General features: G+C 46.5%; 1 protein-coding gene across 4 annotated transcripts in view; it reads left to right on the forward strand.

Annotated features, from left to right (window-relative positions):
• The window catches only part of STX2 (syntaxin 2), a 240,503-nt gene that overhangs the window by 56,239 nt on the left and 169,868 nt on the right, over window positions 1-14,396 (forward strand). For all 4 annotated transcript variants that reach the window (XM_069215360.1, XM_069215357.1, XM_069215359.1 and 1 more), the window contains exons 2-3: window positions 1,527-1,601; window positions 14,201-14,300. In XM_069215360.1, the coding sequence (XP_069071461.1) occupies window positions 1,527-1,601; window positions 14,201-14,300 (175 nt within the window). The remainder of the gene's footprint in view (window positions 1-1,526; window positions 1,602-14,200; window positions 14,301-14,396) is intronic.

Below are 14,396 nucleotides of genomic sequence, written 5' to 3' on the forward strand. Positions count from 1 at the left end.
GAGGCTCGCTGTTTTCTGTCCTGTTTGTGGACTACTTTTTCACTTTTTTTGCAGCGCGATCTTGCTTGTTTAGCAGCGCAATCGCGCTAGTTTTTTTTCCATTTAATGAGGCAAGAAAAGTCCGGTTGTGAGTTTACAACTGCTAATAGCTTTAACTCGGAGAAATGTGAGACCCTTTGTATTGCAAATGCTGGTTTATATTTCTGTGTGATGAAAAAATATTTTAATAGGATGAAAACAAATCAGAATACGTGTTGATGTGCAAAGGATATGTTTTCTGAAACCCAATTTTCATATTGTTAATACACAATACAGTTTTATCGGTAAAGCTGCAAGTTAGTGGAGATGTTTTTGGACATTTCTTGGAAAGTTACTGTGTGTAGATGACAATATGTTACCACATCATGGTTTAGTAATATATTTATTAAAACTGACTGTTTAAACAAACTGAGAAACACTCCTGCCCCGATGGCAATGTTGTTAGTAAGCTAAAAGAAGTCCTATTTTATGTGGACTAGACCTCATGGGTATGTGGACTAGATTCTTGGGATGTACGCAGCAAACTTTAGTCTATTTAATCAAACAAAAGAGGGAAATGCTGAGCTCACATATTTGAAGGTGCAGTCATATGTGAGAATTAAGAAAAAGGTGACCCTGTAAACTATTTGCCTATGATCACACAATTTGAGACCCGTTTACGGGTCAAGTTACATTACAGTTAGGTCCAGTAAATTACTTAAGGTACTCGACCTGCAGGTCTAGTAACATTTTAATGATTTTCTGCGGCCTGGGATGCCCACAGGACTCCTTCCCCTTGGTGAATGGAAGCAAAAATATATTTTTTTATAGCAGGTGGTGGTCCCACGGACCACTGCCCACTGTGGAAAAAATGAAAAGAAAACGTTTAATTTTTTTGTTTGTAATGCATCCCATTTTCCTTTAAGGAAAACAGGCTGCATTAAAAAAAAAAAAACTGCTTTATTTAAAAATCAGTCGCAGACATGGTGGTCTACTGTCCCCAGCAGGCCACCATCCCTGTGTGTGCAGCCATTCCCAATGGGGTTGCCAAATTGTGACCTACCTCATGAATATTACTGAGGTAGGTCATTTGTGATCCCATTAGTAAACACAAACAGTCTACTTAACACTTGTACATTTTATTTTGTGACTCGCAATTTGGGATTCCCAGATGGATAGCAAATTGTGAGTTGCAAAAAAAAGGTTGTACATCTCGCCCTAAGTGAAATGTTTGGGTTACTGTGGATCCTAGATATAAATTGCAATGTGGGAAAATGTCTGTATGCTCGTAATTAAATCTTTGAATCCCTCAGTGGAACTAACATGTAAAGTGTTCGCACCTCGGTGATCCTTACACCTGCAGTGAAATGTTCAGATTTCTGAGGAACGAACCCACAGTGACATGTTTGAATCCTTTTCTGGAAGTAAGCCTGGTTGCGCATGTGTCTGTGTTCATAGAAACATTTGTATGAACGTTTCGTCGCTGAAAACCCTATTTTCTTTTTCAGTCTAAAGAAGTCGAGGAGGATGGAGTCACTGTCATTGTTGAAAAAGACCATTTTATGGATGACTTCTTCCAGCAGGTGAGAAACGTGACCATGAATGTTATATTCTTTTCAAAATGGCAGATTGGAGTTGGCTCAGCGGGGATGTTGGCTGCATCCACATGAATTGTTTTATTTTTGGTATTTCTGTATCATCTCAACCCTCTGGTCTCCAAGCCTCCTCCTTGTGCTTGTTCAGTGTGTAATTCTTGTGATGTGTGGTCCAGGTGTGGGTAGGACCTAGCTCCTGCGATGCATGTCCCTTGTTCCTCACTCGCCTGTTGTGTGAATCGATGGTGAGGGGGGTCCTGCAGGCCAGGAGGTTTGTTAATCTCCGACCCAGCACAGGGGGCGGTGTTTGTAGTTGTATCCGGTCTTAAACTTCTGCATTTTGATTGCAGTTTGAGGTTGGTCCTTTAATTTGAGCAGGGGTGCTTTCCCTGGGGTTTAGGAAGCCTGAGAGGTTGCAGTGCTGCTGTTACTGCTATACTTAGAGCAGCATTAGGGAGATTACATTTTGTAAGAAACTGGGTAATCCCTGTTGCACTTTTTTCTTGTCTTTTTTTCCTTCTATTCCTTTTGTTTAGTACTAATCCAGTTTATTGATGATTTGTATGTAATTTGTTCTGCAGTGAAAGCATACTGTAAAAGAGTAACCATTCCTCAAGTGAAGCAAGCCATGAGTTGAGTCACTCCTCTAGTGCTCCAGGTATATATTCCAAGACCACTGGCACTTTACCAGAGCAGAACCTAGACATTGGGTACAGCACTATAGAGCTCATTGCCGGCCCACCCTGGCCTTCAGAATCCTTGCCAGAGGTCTCCCTAGTCCCTGATGTCTCTGCGCTGCCAGAAGCTCCCAGTGCTGAGGGGGTGAGGTTTGACAGCTCAGCTGTGTGAATTACTTACAGGTTCCAGTGCTTCAGCTCCACCTGAGCAGTATTTCTTCCTCACCTCATGCTGTTGGCTTTTGGCGCATCATCCCACCCCTCTATGGAGGGCTTGCATTGCAGTGCGTGAGGGACTTTTATAGTCTGGATCACCACATCAGATTACCTTGTACCTGCATTGTATACTGAAAGCGGTCCTTTTTAGATCTTGTCTACTAGACAGCACATGTGTTGTCTGTTGCACAAAATCTTGTTTGCTTACAGGAAGCTTCTAGCCTGCGCATTGCTTACAACTCGTTAGTTTCATTGTTACCCTCATTTGCTTTCTTGGTTACTAGTTTCCTTACGTGGGTTTTCCTTCTGCTAGTATTCGTTATCCCGCCCCTGGAGCATCGATGCAATACTTGTGTCCTTCCCCTGCTTGCCCTTCAGGCATTTCTTTTTCTTTATTATAGCAGTCTACAATGTTCCTGTGTTTCCCAGCTGTCTCATCCTGTTTTTTTCTGCCCGCTAAACTCTGTTCAACCTTCTCACCCATGTCCCTCCTACACTCCCTTGTGTTGCATTCTCACCTGTGTGCCTCCTACATATCCTTGCGTTGCATTCTCACCTGTGCCTCCTACACTCCCTTGCGTTGCATTCTCACCTGTGTGCCTCCTACACTCCCTTGCGTTGCATTCTCATCCGTGTGCCTCCTACACTCCCATGCGTTGCATTCTCAGCCGTGTGCCTCTTGCACTCCTTTGTGTTCCATTCTTACCCGTGTGCCTCCTACACTGTCTTGTGCCTTGCGTTGCATTCTCACCTGTGTGCCTCCTACACTCCCTTGCGTTGCATTCTGACCTGTGTGCCTCCTACACTGTCTTGCGCTGTATTCTCACCCGTGTGCATCCCACACTCCCTTGCGATGCATTCTCACCTGTGTGCATCCTACACTCCCTTGCATTGAATTCCCACCCATGTGCCTCCTACACTCCCTTGCATTCTCACCCATGTGCCTCCTACACTCCCTTGCGTTGCATTCTCACCAGTGTGCGTCCTACACTCCCTTGCGTTGCATTCTCATTTGTGTGCCTCCTACACTCCCTTGCGTTGCATTCTCACCCGTGTGCCACCTGCACTCCTTTGTGTTGCATTTTCACCCGTGTCCCTCCTACACCCTTGTGTTCCATTCTCACCTGTGTCCCTCCTACACTCCCTTGTGTTGCATTCTCACCCGTGTCCCTCCTACACTCCCTTGTGTTGCATTCTCACCCGTGTCCCTCCTACACTCCCTTGTGTTGCATTCTCACCTGTGTGCCTCCTACACTCCCTTGTGTTGCATTCTCACCTGTGTGCCTCGTACACTCCCTTGCGTTGCATTCTCACCTGTGTGCCTCCTACACTCCCTTGCGTTGCATTCTCACCCGTGTGCCTCCTGCACTCCTTTGTGTTGCATTCTCACCTGTGTGGTCCTACACTGTCTTGCGCCGTGCGTTGCATTCTCACCTGTGTGCCTCCTACACTCCCTTGCGTTGCATTCTGACCTGTGTTGCCTCCTACACTGTCTTGCGCTGTATTCTCACCCGTGTGCATCCCACACTCCCTTGCGATGCATTCTCACCCGTGTGCATCCTACACTCCCTTGCATTGAATTCCTACCCATGTGCCTCCTACACTCCCTTGCATTGCATTTTCACCAGTGTGTGTCCTACACTCCCTAGCGTTGCATTCTCATCTGTGTGCCTCCTACACTCCCTTGCGTTGCATTCTGACCTGTGCCTCCTACACTCCCTTGCGTTGCATTCTGACCTGTGCCTCCTACACTGTCTTGCGCTGTATTCTCACCCGTGTGCATCCCACACTCCCTTGCGATGCATTCTCACCCGTGTGCATCCTACTCTCCCTTGCATTGAATTCCCACCCATGTGCCTCCTACACTCCCTTGCATTGCATTCTCATCTGTGTGCCTCCTACACTCCCTTGCATTGCATTCTCACCCATGTGCCACCTGCACTCCTTTGTGTTGAATTTTCACCCGTGTCCCTCCTACACCCTTGTATTCCATTCTCACCTGTGTGCCTCCTACACTCACTTGTGTTGCATTCTCACCCGTGTCCCTCCTACACTCCCGTGCATTGCATTCTCACCCGTGTGCGTCCTACACCGTCTTGCGTTGAATTCTCACCTGTGTGCCTCCTACACTCCCTTGCGTTGCATTCTCACCCGTGTGCCTCCTGCACTCCTTTGTGTTGCATTCTCACCTGTGTGGTCCTACACTGTCTTGCGCCGTGCGTTGCATTCTCACCTGTGTGCCTCCTACACTCCCTTGCGTTGCATTCTGACCTGTGTGCCTCCTACACTGTCTTGTGCTGTATTCTCACCCGTGTGCATCCCACACTCCCTTGCGATGCATTCTCACCCGTGTGCATCCTACACTCCCTTGCATTGAATTCCCACCCATGTGCCTCCTACACTCCCTTGCATTGCATTCTCACCAGTGTGCGTCCTACACTCCCTAGCATTGCATTCTCATCTGTGTGCCTCCTACACTCCCTTGCGTTGCAATCTCACCTGTGTGCCTCCTACACTCCCTTGCGTTGCATTCTGACCTGTGCCTCCTACACTGTCTTGCGCTGTATTCTCACCCGTGTGCATCCCACACTCCCTTGCGATGCATTCTCACCCGTGTGCATCCTACTCTCCCTTGCATTGAATTCCCACCCATGTGCCTCCTACACTCCCTTGCATTGCATTCTCATCTGTGTGCCTCCTACACTCCCTTGCGTTGCATTCTCACCCGTGTGCCACCTGCACTCCTTTGTGTTGAATTTTCACCCGTGTCCCTCCTACACCCTTGTATTCCATTCTCACCTGTGTGCCTCCTACACTCACTTGTGTTGCATTCTCACCCGTGTCCCTCCTACACTCCCGTGCATTGCATTCTCACCCGTGTGCGTCCTACACCGTCTTGCGTTGCATTCTCACCCGTGTGCCTCCTACACTCCCTTGCGTTGCATTCTCACCCGTGTGCCTCCTACACTCCCTTGCGTTGCATTCTCACCCGTGTCCCTCCTACACTCCCGTGCATTGCATTCTCACCCGTGTGCGTCCTACACTGTCTTGCGTTGCATTCTCACCGTGTGCCTCCTACTCTCCCTTGCGTTGCATTCTCACCTGTGTCCCTCCTACACTCTCCTGTTTCATTCTCACCCGTGTGCCTCCTGCACTCCCTTGTGTTGCATTCTCCCCATGTGTCCTACACTCCCTTGCGTTGCATTCTCACCCGTGTCCCTCCTACACTCCCGTGCATTTCATTCTCACCCGTGTGCGTCCCACACTCCCTTGCGATGCATTCTCACCTGTGTGCCTCCTACACTCCCTTGCGTTGCATTCTCACCTGTGTGCCTCCTACACTCCCTTGTGTTGCAGTCTCACCTGTGTGCCTCCTACACTCCCTTGTGTTGCATTCTCACCCGTGTGCGTCTTTCTGCTGTTTCCCCGCCTCTCTTTCGCCTGTTTGCTCCCAAGCCCCAGAGCTGTGCTGTCTGTTGCCCCCCCCACCACGTGTTCTTTCCCTCATCCATGTTCATGGATGGAATTCTTCTTCAACCCACGCCCCTTTGTTTCTTACACCCCTCCCCAGCTACCCCCGTTCCCCCAATTGCCTTCCCCTTTCCCTCATCCCCTATATAAAACAGTTTTATCATTATGAAGGCCCATGCATGCGATTGGCCACTTAAAGAGCTTTTTTCCCACTGGGATGCTGTACAGCAGGGCTGAAAACCATTGGCAAAGCTCATGGCTCTCAAAGGCCAGACTTCATGGCCTTGCCAGTGCTTACATGGATTTTTCACTGTCTGTCCTATTGTTTTCCCCACTGTGTCTTTCCTTACTTTCTTTCCATTCCCTTGTATGAATTTTCCAGTTGTTTTCTCCATTTGCCTCCTGTGCATTTTTTCTCCTCCTTTAAGAAAGCCAATAGGGTTTGATTTACTGATTTAATGCATGAACCGCAGACCTGCCAGGTTTACCAATGCTTGTTCCTCATAGAGGTTTAACACAACCAGCACTGTCGAAGGAAAATGAGGGATTCTTACAAAGTGTCTTAAAACGAGCTTGGTGTTTATGATTTAAGTGAATAGCAACAACTCTTAGGATAATTAAAATAACCCTGTGCCATAGAAAGATTTCCATATTTATACAGAAGGGATCTATTCTTAAATGCTGTGTTTCTGTGCGCGGGGGCAGGTCAGAATATGAGAATATTTATGTACTTCCTGGGCTCTTCCTTCGTCCTTTCTCTCCAGTTCCTTTCCCTCTCCAGCCCACTCTTTCCACTAAAGTCTCTTGCTCCAGTTTTACTTGTCTCATCACTTGATGTGCAAACCTTCTCTGTGTGAAGTGAGGATGCCAAGAGCTGCCAGGCGGCAGAGGCACAGGACCATGTTTCGGAACCTGGGTTGGGACATTCGGATCCCATTGACTGGTGACCTGGGACGTTCCTCAGTTCAGGGCCCTTTTGTAAAATCATATCTGCATGTTTTTGAAAAAAGCAGGAAATACTATTCACAAAACAGAGGGCTTGGTTCCAATAACTTAGATGGCCTCGTTTTTCAGCATAGTTTCTATGGGTGGCTGTTGCTTTGCTTACAGCGCATTCTGGCCCTGCCAGCAACGTCTAGAGTGGTCATGTGCTTTCACTCTTAACTTGTGTGGTTTATCTGCTTTCAGTGTCACACCTGCCCCACCATTGCTGTCACCTCTGGTTTGTGTGCACTGCACACCTGCCCTGAGCCCCACCCTTCTCCATCACGTCACCATCCTCGGTAGTAGTAGTAGAACTTTGTTGCTCGAATAATAAAAACCATTGCAATATAAAACAAACATGCTACAAATAATAAAATGAATGCTTGCCAATAAAACGAGTAAAAAAAAAAAAAAAAAAAAAGCTAAACAGCTAAAACGCATTTCTCACCCAAATAAACGTTTAAATTGAATCTTTAAGAACTAACTTGCAGCAATTTTCCCAAGTCCGCCTTGTTTAATTTCTTACGGAGCAGTTGTAAATTTTTTACCCCCCTCCCCCCCCAAGAGCAAAATTAATTTCACTCACCCTTGAGCCAGATTAAAACTGCCGGTCTGCATGAGCGGATGTTATTAGCTATAAAATCATGTTTTAACAATTTTCTTCTTTCCAGACCTAAAGCGGGACAAATGCAAAAGACACGCAGCAAAGATTCTTGATTGTAGCCGCATAGGCGGCAGTTTCGGTCGATATGCTGGCCTTTCCAGGAAGGACGATCTTCTTTGGTGTAGAAAAAACCCATACGATATAGCAGCAATTGATGTTTGGGGTGAACAGAAAAGTGCTCAGCCAAATACCCCTGTGGGCACAATGTCAAGTAGGACCCCATGACTGCCCAGGCATGCCGTCTTTTGGCCAGAGTGGCTTTGTCTGTGATGAGCGAGAGTGAGCAAACAGTAATGTTAACTAATCTTTTTAAATTCTGCCTTCTAAATATTACGTTTCTGGACTTCGTCCATACCCAGGCTAATGATAACCTGGCTTGGGTAGCTTCCCCATGTTCCTTTCATATTACCAAGTTGCTGCGCTTGCACTTCTTGTCAGCAGGCGTAGAGAATGGAAGAATCCTCTGCCGCACGTAACTTCCATGATGCTTTAAGAAAGGCTCCCTGACGCTGGAATCTTCTTTTTTTTTTTTTTTTTTTTAAGCCACTCTAACCTATGCCGGGGAGGCACTTTTCGGAATGTTAAAAATTGACTTTCCCTTATAGTGGAAAAAGCCAGTCGCAAGAAGCTGGGCCTCTATGCATGTTTTATTGACCTCAAATCAGCCTTTGACCGGGTTCAAAATATGAAAGTGCAATTAAAATTTATGACGTTCCCATACCTGCCCTAAAGCCTGTTTGAAACCTCGGGAGCAGCTTGTTCTCATCAGCCCAGGCTTGAAGATGCTGCAGCAAACATGAGCCGTATAGCTTGGCCTCTACATCAGTGAGGGCCATCTGCCTATAATTTGAAGGCAGAGTGGGATTTCCGCTTTTATAGATGGTATGTAGTATGCCGCCTCTCCAAGATTCTGGGGTCCAGTTAATGTGGACAATAGAGTTGAAGAGTGGCAGAAAATATTGCGCCCAATAAACTGGGGCGGCTTTGATGATTGCATTCGGAAGTCCATTTGGTCCAGCTGCCCCGGTGGACTTCAGTTTCTTGACCAGACCGACTAGTTGTACTAGCTCCCAAACTTGCTTTTGATCATCCTTTTCGGCGATGGCTAAGATACTACCCTCGGCATGGAAATTTGGTAATTGATTGATGGTTCGGACTTTATCGCTAAGGGAGGAAACCTGGCTCCGCCTTTTGAGAGCTTGGTTGTCAGCCCATACAGACTACTAGCATGGCTCACCCTGGCTGCTTGGGTTATCCCACGATTGTGATATCTGCTTTTCCCGACTGCACACCTGCCTTGAGCTCCACTCTTCATTACTTTTATCACCATCCTCAGTGTGCAGTCACCTCAGGGTTGTGTGCACTACACACCTGCCCTCAGCTCCACCCTTCATTACTTGTGTCCCCATCCTCAGTGTGCAGTCAACTCAGGTTTCTGTGCACTTCTCACCTGCCCTGAGATCCACCCTTCATCACTTGTCTCCATCCTCAGTGTGCAGTCACCTCAGGCTTGTGTGCTCTGCACACCTGCCCTGAGATCCACCCTTCATCACTTGTGTCACCATCCTCAGTGTGCAGTCACCTCTTGTTTGTGTGCACTGCACACATGCCCTGAGCCCCACCATTCTTCATCACTTGTCAACATCGTCAGTGTGTAGTCACCTCTGGCTTGTGTGCATTGCCCACCTGCCCTGAGCTACACCCTTCATCACTTGTCACCATCCTCAGTGTGCAGTCACCTCAGGTTTGTGTGCACTGCACACCTGCCCTGAGCCCCCCCCTTTCAATACTTGTCACTATCCTTCGTGTGCAGTCACCTTAGGTTTGTGTACGCTGCACATCTGGCCTGAGCTTCAGCCTTCTTCAGCACTTGTCACCATCCTCAGTGTGCAGTCACCTCAGGTTTGTGTGCACTGCACACCTAGCCTGAGCTCTACCCTTCATCACTTGTGTCACCATCCTCAGTGTGCAGGCACCTCAGGTTTGTGTGCACTGTACACCAGGCCTGAGCTTCACCCTTCATTACTTATGTCACCATCCCCAGTGTGCAGTCACCTCTGGTTTGTGTGCGCTGCACACCTGCCCTCAGCTCCACCCTTCATCACTTATGTCACCATCCTCAGTGTGCAGTTACCTCTGGTTTGTGTGCACTGCACACCTGCCCTGAGCCTCCCCCCTCTTCAATACTTGTGTCACCATCATTAGTGTGCATTCACCTCAGGTTTGTGTGCACCGCACACCTGGCCTGAGCTTCAGCCTTCTTCAGCACTTGTCACCATCCTCAGTGTGCAGTCACCTCAGGTGTGTGCGCACTGCACACCAGGCCTGAGCTTCACCCTTCATCACTTGTGTCACCATCCTCAGGCAACCCTTCAATAGGAGGCTTCACCCTTCATCACTTGTGTCACCATCCTCAGTGTGCAGTCACCTCAGGTTTGTGTGCACTGCACACCTGCCCCGAGCTCTACCCTTCATCACTTGTGTCACCATCCTCAGTGTGCAGTCACCTCTGGTTTGTGTGCAGTGCACACCTGCCTTGAGCTCCACCCTTCATCACTTGTCACCATCCTCAGTTGTGCAATCATCTCAGGTTTGTGTGCACTGCTCATCTGCCCTAAGCTCCACCGTTCATTACTTGTCACCATCCTTAGCGTGCAGTCACCTCAGGTTTGTGTGCACGGCACACCTGCCCTGAGCGCCATCCTTCTTCAGTGTGCAGTCTGCTCTGGGGCTCAGTTAACACAGTTGTTATATTTAATTATGTTTGGTCACAGAACTTCAAAGAAAGATATAACAGAGCCTATCAGAAGTATCTTAGAGTTACAGAGGTCCCACCACTCATGAAGATAGCTGCCGTGGGGCTCTGGTGACAGTGATTCAGTGAGCCTGGTCCAAATTTGCAAACACCTCATTAGAGGCTGGTGGCAGGTGCTAGGCACAGAATTGTAAAGATGGCTGCACTCGACCAAAGTATCGTAGATAGTTTCAGTCTCAGTGTTTTGTCGTCTCTCCTCCAGATATGATTTGCTGGTTAGGTTGTGCTCAGAGAAGCAGGTGAACTGTCTTCGATTGCCACTTTCCCTATCTGGTTTTGAGAGTCCCATCACAGGCCAGATCGTCATGTTTTTGTAAGGTGTAGAAAGTAATACTCCGGCTGAGGTCATTGAGGTTCTGTTTTTGATAATAAGTTGTGTTAGAAACCTGTTGGGTCTGGCTGGAAGTCTGGACATGGGACGTACATGTTCAGTCGATTATTCGGCTTCCACATTGCCCTTCGGGTTTCTGTATGCACATAAATTAGAGGCACTGGATCCACTGCTTGCTTTGTGCTGCTGAGGCAGCTGCTCAAAGTTCTTCCTTTTCTCCCACAGCAAAGACACATCCCAGTGGTCCAGTCTCTGGTTTGATCGCAACTGCAGCGCACCATACCTGGGTCTTCCCGAAAAGACTGTACACATTACGAGTCTTCACCTGCGCTGCCAAGTTGCTGACTAATAGAATGAAATTCCATTCGGCATCAGTGGCTTTGATGGTGCTGCCATGGCTCCCTGAAAACAGAGAATCTGGTTTAAAACAGCCCATATTGCTCAGAGAGCCACTCATAAGACTGGCCCTATTAGTATTATGGGAAAACTTACAATGAATAGCTACTTAAGATCTGAGACTTTGTGCATCATTGCGCCACAAAGTATTAAGAGTAGGTTAAAAGATGACAGTTCTTTCTTGTTTCTTGCTCCAAAGGTGTGGAGGTCTCTGTCTATATTGTTTTGAGATTGGAACCCAACCGCAGGATATTTCACAACAGCTTGAAAAACATGTGCAGGGAGCTGGCCTGGTGTGTGGTGGGTACCTGCGGTACTTACACCAGGTAACCCCTATTACTGAAGTGTAGGCAGTGTCTAGAAGGCTGGCTTTCTGGAGGTAGCTGTGGATGAGCAGCCAAGGCGTTTCTAGAAGACATGCAAAGCTCATGCAATACCACTGTAGTCACACAGCACTTAAATGAAAGAACTACACAGTGTTACAAAAATAAAGGTACTTTATTTTAGTGACACAATACCAAAAAGTATTAGAAAGGCAACCCTTCAATAGGAGGTAAGTAATGCACTAAATGTGTACACTAATAATCAGAAATAGGCATAGAAAGAGATAGAAAACAGTGCAAATGCAATAAGACAATAGTGACACTAGGGGGAGGCCAAACCATATACTAAAAAAAATGGAATGCGAACACAGACCCCCCATCTAGGTAAGTGGAATGTGTAGAGGGGTGCTGGGGGTACTAGGAAACCCCAGAGGTAAATACCACAATGCCCCCTAGTGACCAGGCGGAAAGGAGTAAATTACTAGATATTCCCCAACCCACCAAAAAGCAAGAAAATGCAACACCCAGACAAGACTGCAAGAAACCAGCGATGAAATCCTGAAGAGGAAGACCTGTGGAAGAAGGGGACCATGTTCAGAAGTCACAGAAGAGTCCAGGAGGAGCAGGAGCTACTACCTACCCAGCTGTGGATGCAGGAGTTGGTCGATGGTAGGACGAATATAGTCAGGAATGCAGCCCTGGAGCAGGTGAAGAGTTCCTGGAGGATGCAGTTGAGGTCCCACGCTGGATGTATGATTGCAGTCGGTCAGTGGTGTGGAAAAACCACCAACAAGCCTTGGCTAAGGCAGAAGTCGCGGTGAAGCAAAAGTGGAGCTGCCGTTGACCAGCAAGGTTCTTTCCTACAACATGGTTTTTCAATCAGCTTTAATCTTTCTTCTGGCTTTCTGATTTAGCACCCCAACACCCAGTGGGGTATTTCTCAGTCTCTAAACCTTCATCGACAACATCTTCAGCGTTGCATGCTACTGTGGATTCATGATACCCATTTATATAGCGAACACATCTTTTTGCGCTGCACCTAAACATGTTACACGGTTGTCAAAAACTACGCAGAAGGCAGTGTATAAGACCTATTCTCAGTTACAGTAACATCTACTCGGGGTATCAGGAGTAATGCCCCACTTCTCTTGTAATCAATATCTGTATTTGCAGAAATAGATGAGACATTTTATGTCTGATTGGATGGAGACCATAGATTTTTTTTGTGTCAGCATGACCCATGCAATGTTTAAATTTCACAAAGTTTGGCTGTCTAGCAGGGACTCCAAGGGAGTATTGCTTTTTACGTCAAGTGTAAGCATTCAACCCTGTGTATACTTTAAGTATATTTCTTGGTTACAGTGTCCTTTAAACATTCTTGCTTGTTAGTGGTCAGTTCTGCCTTATTCTCTCTTTTTTTCTGTTTCAGTTCTGTGACCAACTACTGTATTAGTCCACTTTGGTTTCTTTATCTTTTGCTGTGATGGACTACTTTTGTTATTTCTTTGGTGCTCCCCTTTCACTGTGGGTGTTTTAGGCTGCTAGCTGCCTGTGTGTTATTGCAACATTCCGTTCCTCCCATCTCCTCCCATGTCGCTGACATTTGTCTGACTCCTAAAATAAGCTTATTTTACAAAACAAACACCTGGTCGTTTAGCTCACTGCTCTCAAAAGCCACAATATGCCCTTTCTGGTAAAATGTAGCTAAACCTAGAAGCAATAATGTGGAACTTGTTTTGCCTTACATCACGAGTCTCCCTCTTCGCAATCTTCTCAAGCTGCTCTGCTCGTTGAAATGCGAGGCAAGAATGCTTGCAAGACTTTTCATTCTGTTAAATTAAAAAGAAAATACTTTTCCAGCCTTATTTTCCAGTTTCTCTTCAGACGTTTACAGAGGTAGTGCAGTCCTCTTCTCGTGTCTTCTCAAGGGCTTGTGATTTCTGATGTCAGTAGCCATCAGTGACCGCCAAAAAGTGGGAGGAAAATATAAAATTCTGAGACAGGGTTGACCAAATTATGTGGCAAGAAAAGTCCAGTTATGAATTTAATGCTGATGCCAAAAGTTTGTTTCTGATAAAGATTTATATGAGAATTGTATGTTTTAGTGATCTCTCCTTATTACAATTATGACCATGATTCAGGCCAACTTAACATCCTTACTACACCATGATTGTTTGAACACTTTGTGTGAGGTTGCTTGATTTGATATGTTTGATTGACCCTTCTAGTTTATTTCTCCCTTGTGGCAGTCTTGTGTCTTGTTTATGGGGAATTGGGTTACCCAATCAGCAACTCTGACGGTGAGGTGGTGTAAGTGGCATTCTATTGGAATTAGCATGGCAGATTTAAATTAGGATGTTAAATATCAACATTATTTTCATTTTGTGCTGCAGATAGAGGAAGAAGGTAAATGGAAGTGTGTTAGTTAGATGCAAGGCCACTGGAATTATTTGGCGTGAAAAGACAAAATTATAAGGAAGGGTTGACCAATTTATGTGGCAAGAAAAGTCCAGTTTACAGCCCCTTACAATGCTAATAGTGCTAACTCAAGCAAATGCGAGACCTGTTGAATTGCGAATGCTTCTTTACTCACTGAGTTCATTACAGCAAGTGTAAACAGTCCATGGTGAGTTGTTTGACCATCTTGAACATCGTGCACAAATGTTTGTCCAGAAAGGTTGAGCGTTAAGTTGCTTTATGTATTTTAAAGGTTGAAGATCTGCGAAGCTCCATTGATAAGATTATCACTATCGTGGAGGAAGTTAAGAAGAAGCACAGCACCATCCTGTCTGCACCGAACCCTGGCGACGGTGAGTCTTGTTCAGTCTGTTCTCAGAAGAGCACTGATGCAGTTTAGCTAGCACCCACGGCATAGTCTAGTTGTCTGTTGGGTGATTTCAAACTGC

The sequence above is a fragment of the Pleurodeles waltl genome, chromosome 11 (genome assembly GCF_031143425.1).
Source record: "Pleurodeles waltl isolate 20211129_DDA chromosome 11, aPleWal1.hap1.20221129, whole genome shotgun sequence".
NCBI lineage: Eukaryota > Metazoa > Chordata > Amphibia > Caudata > Salamandridae > Pleurodeles > Pleurodeles waltl.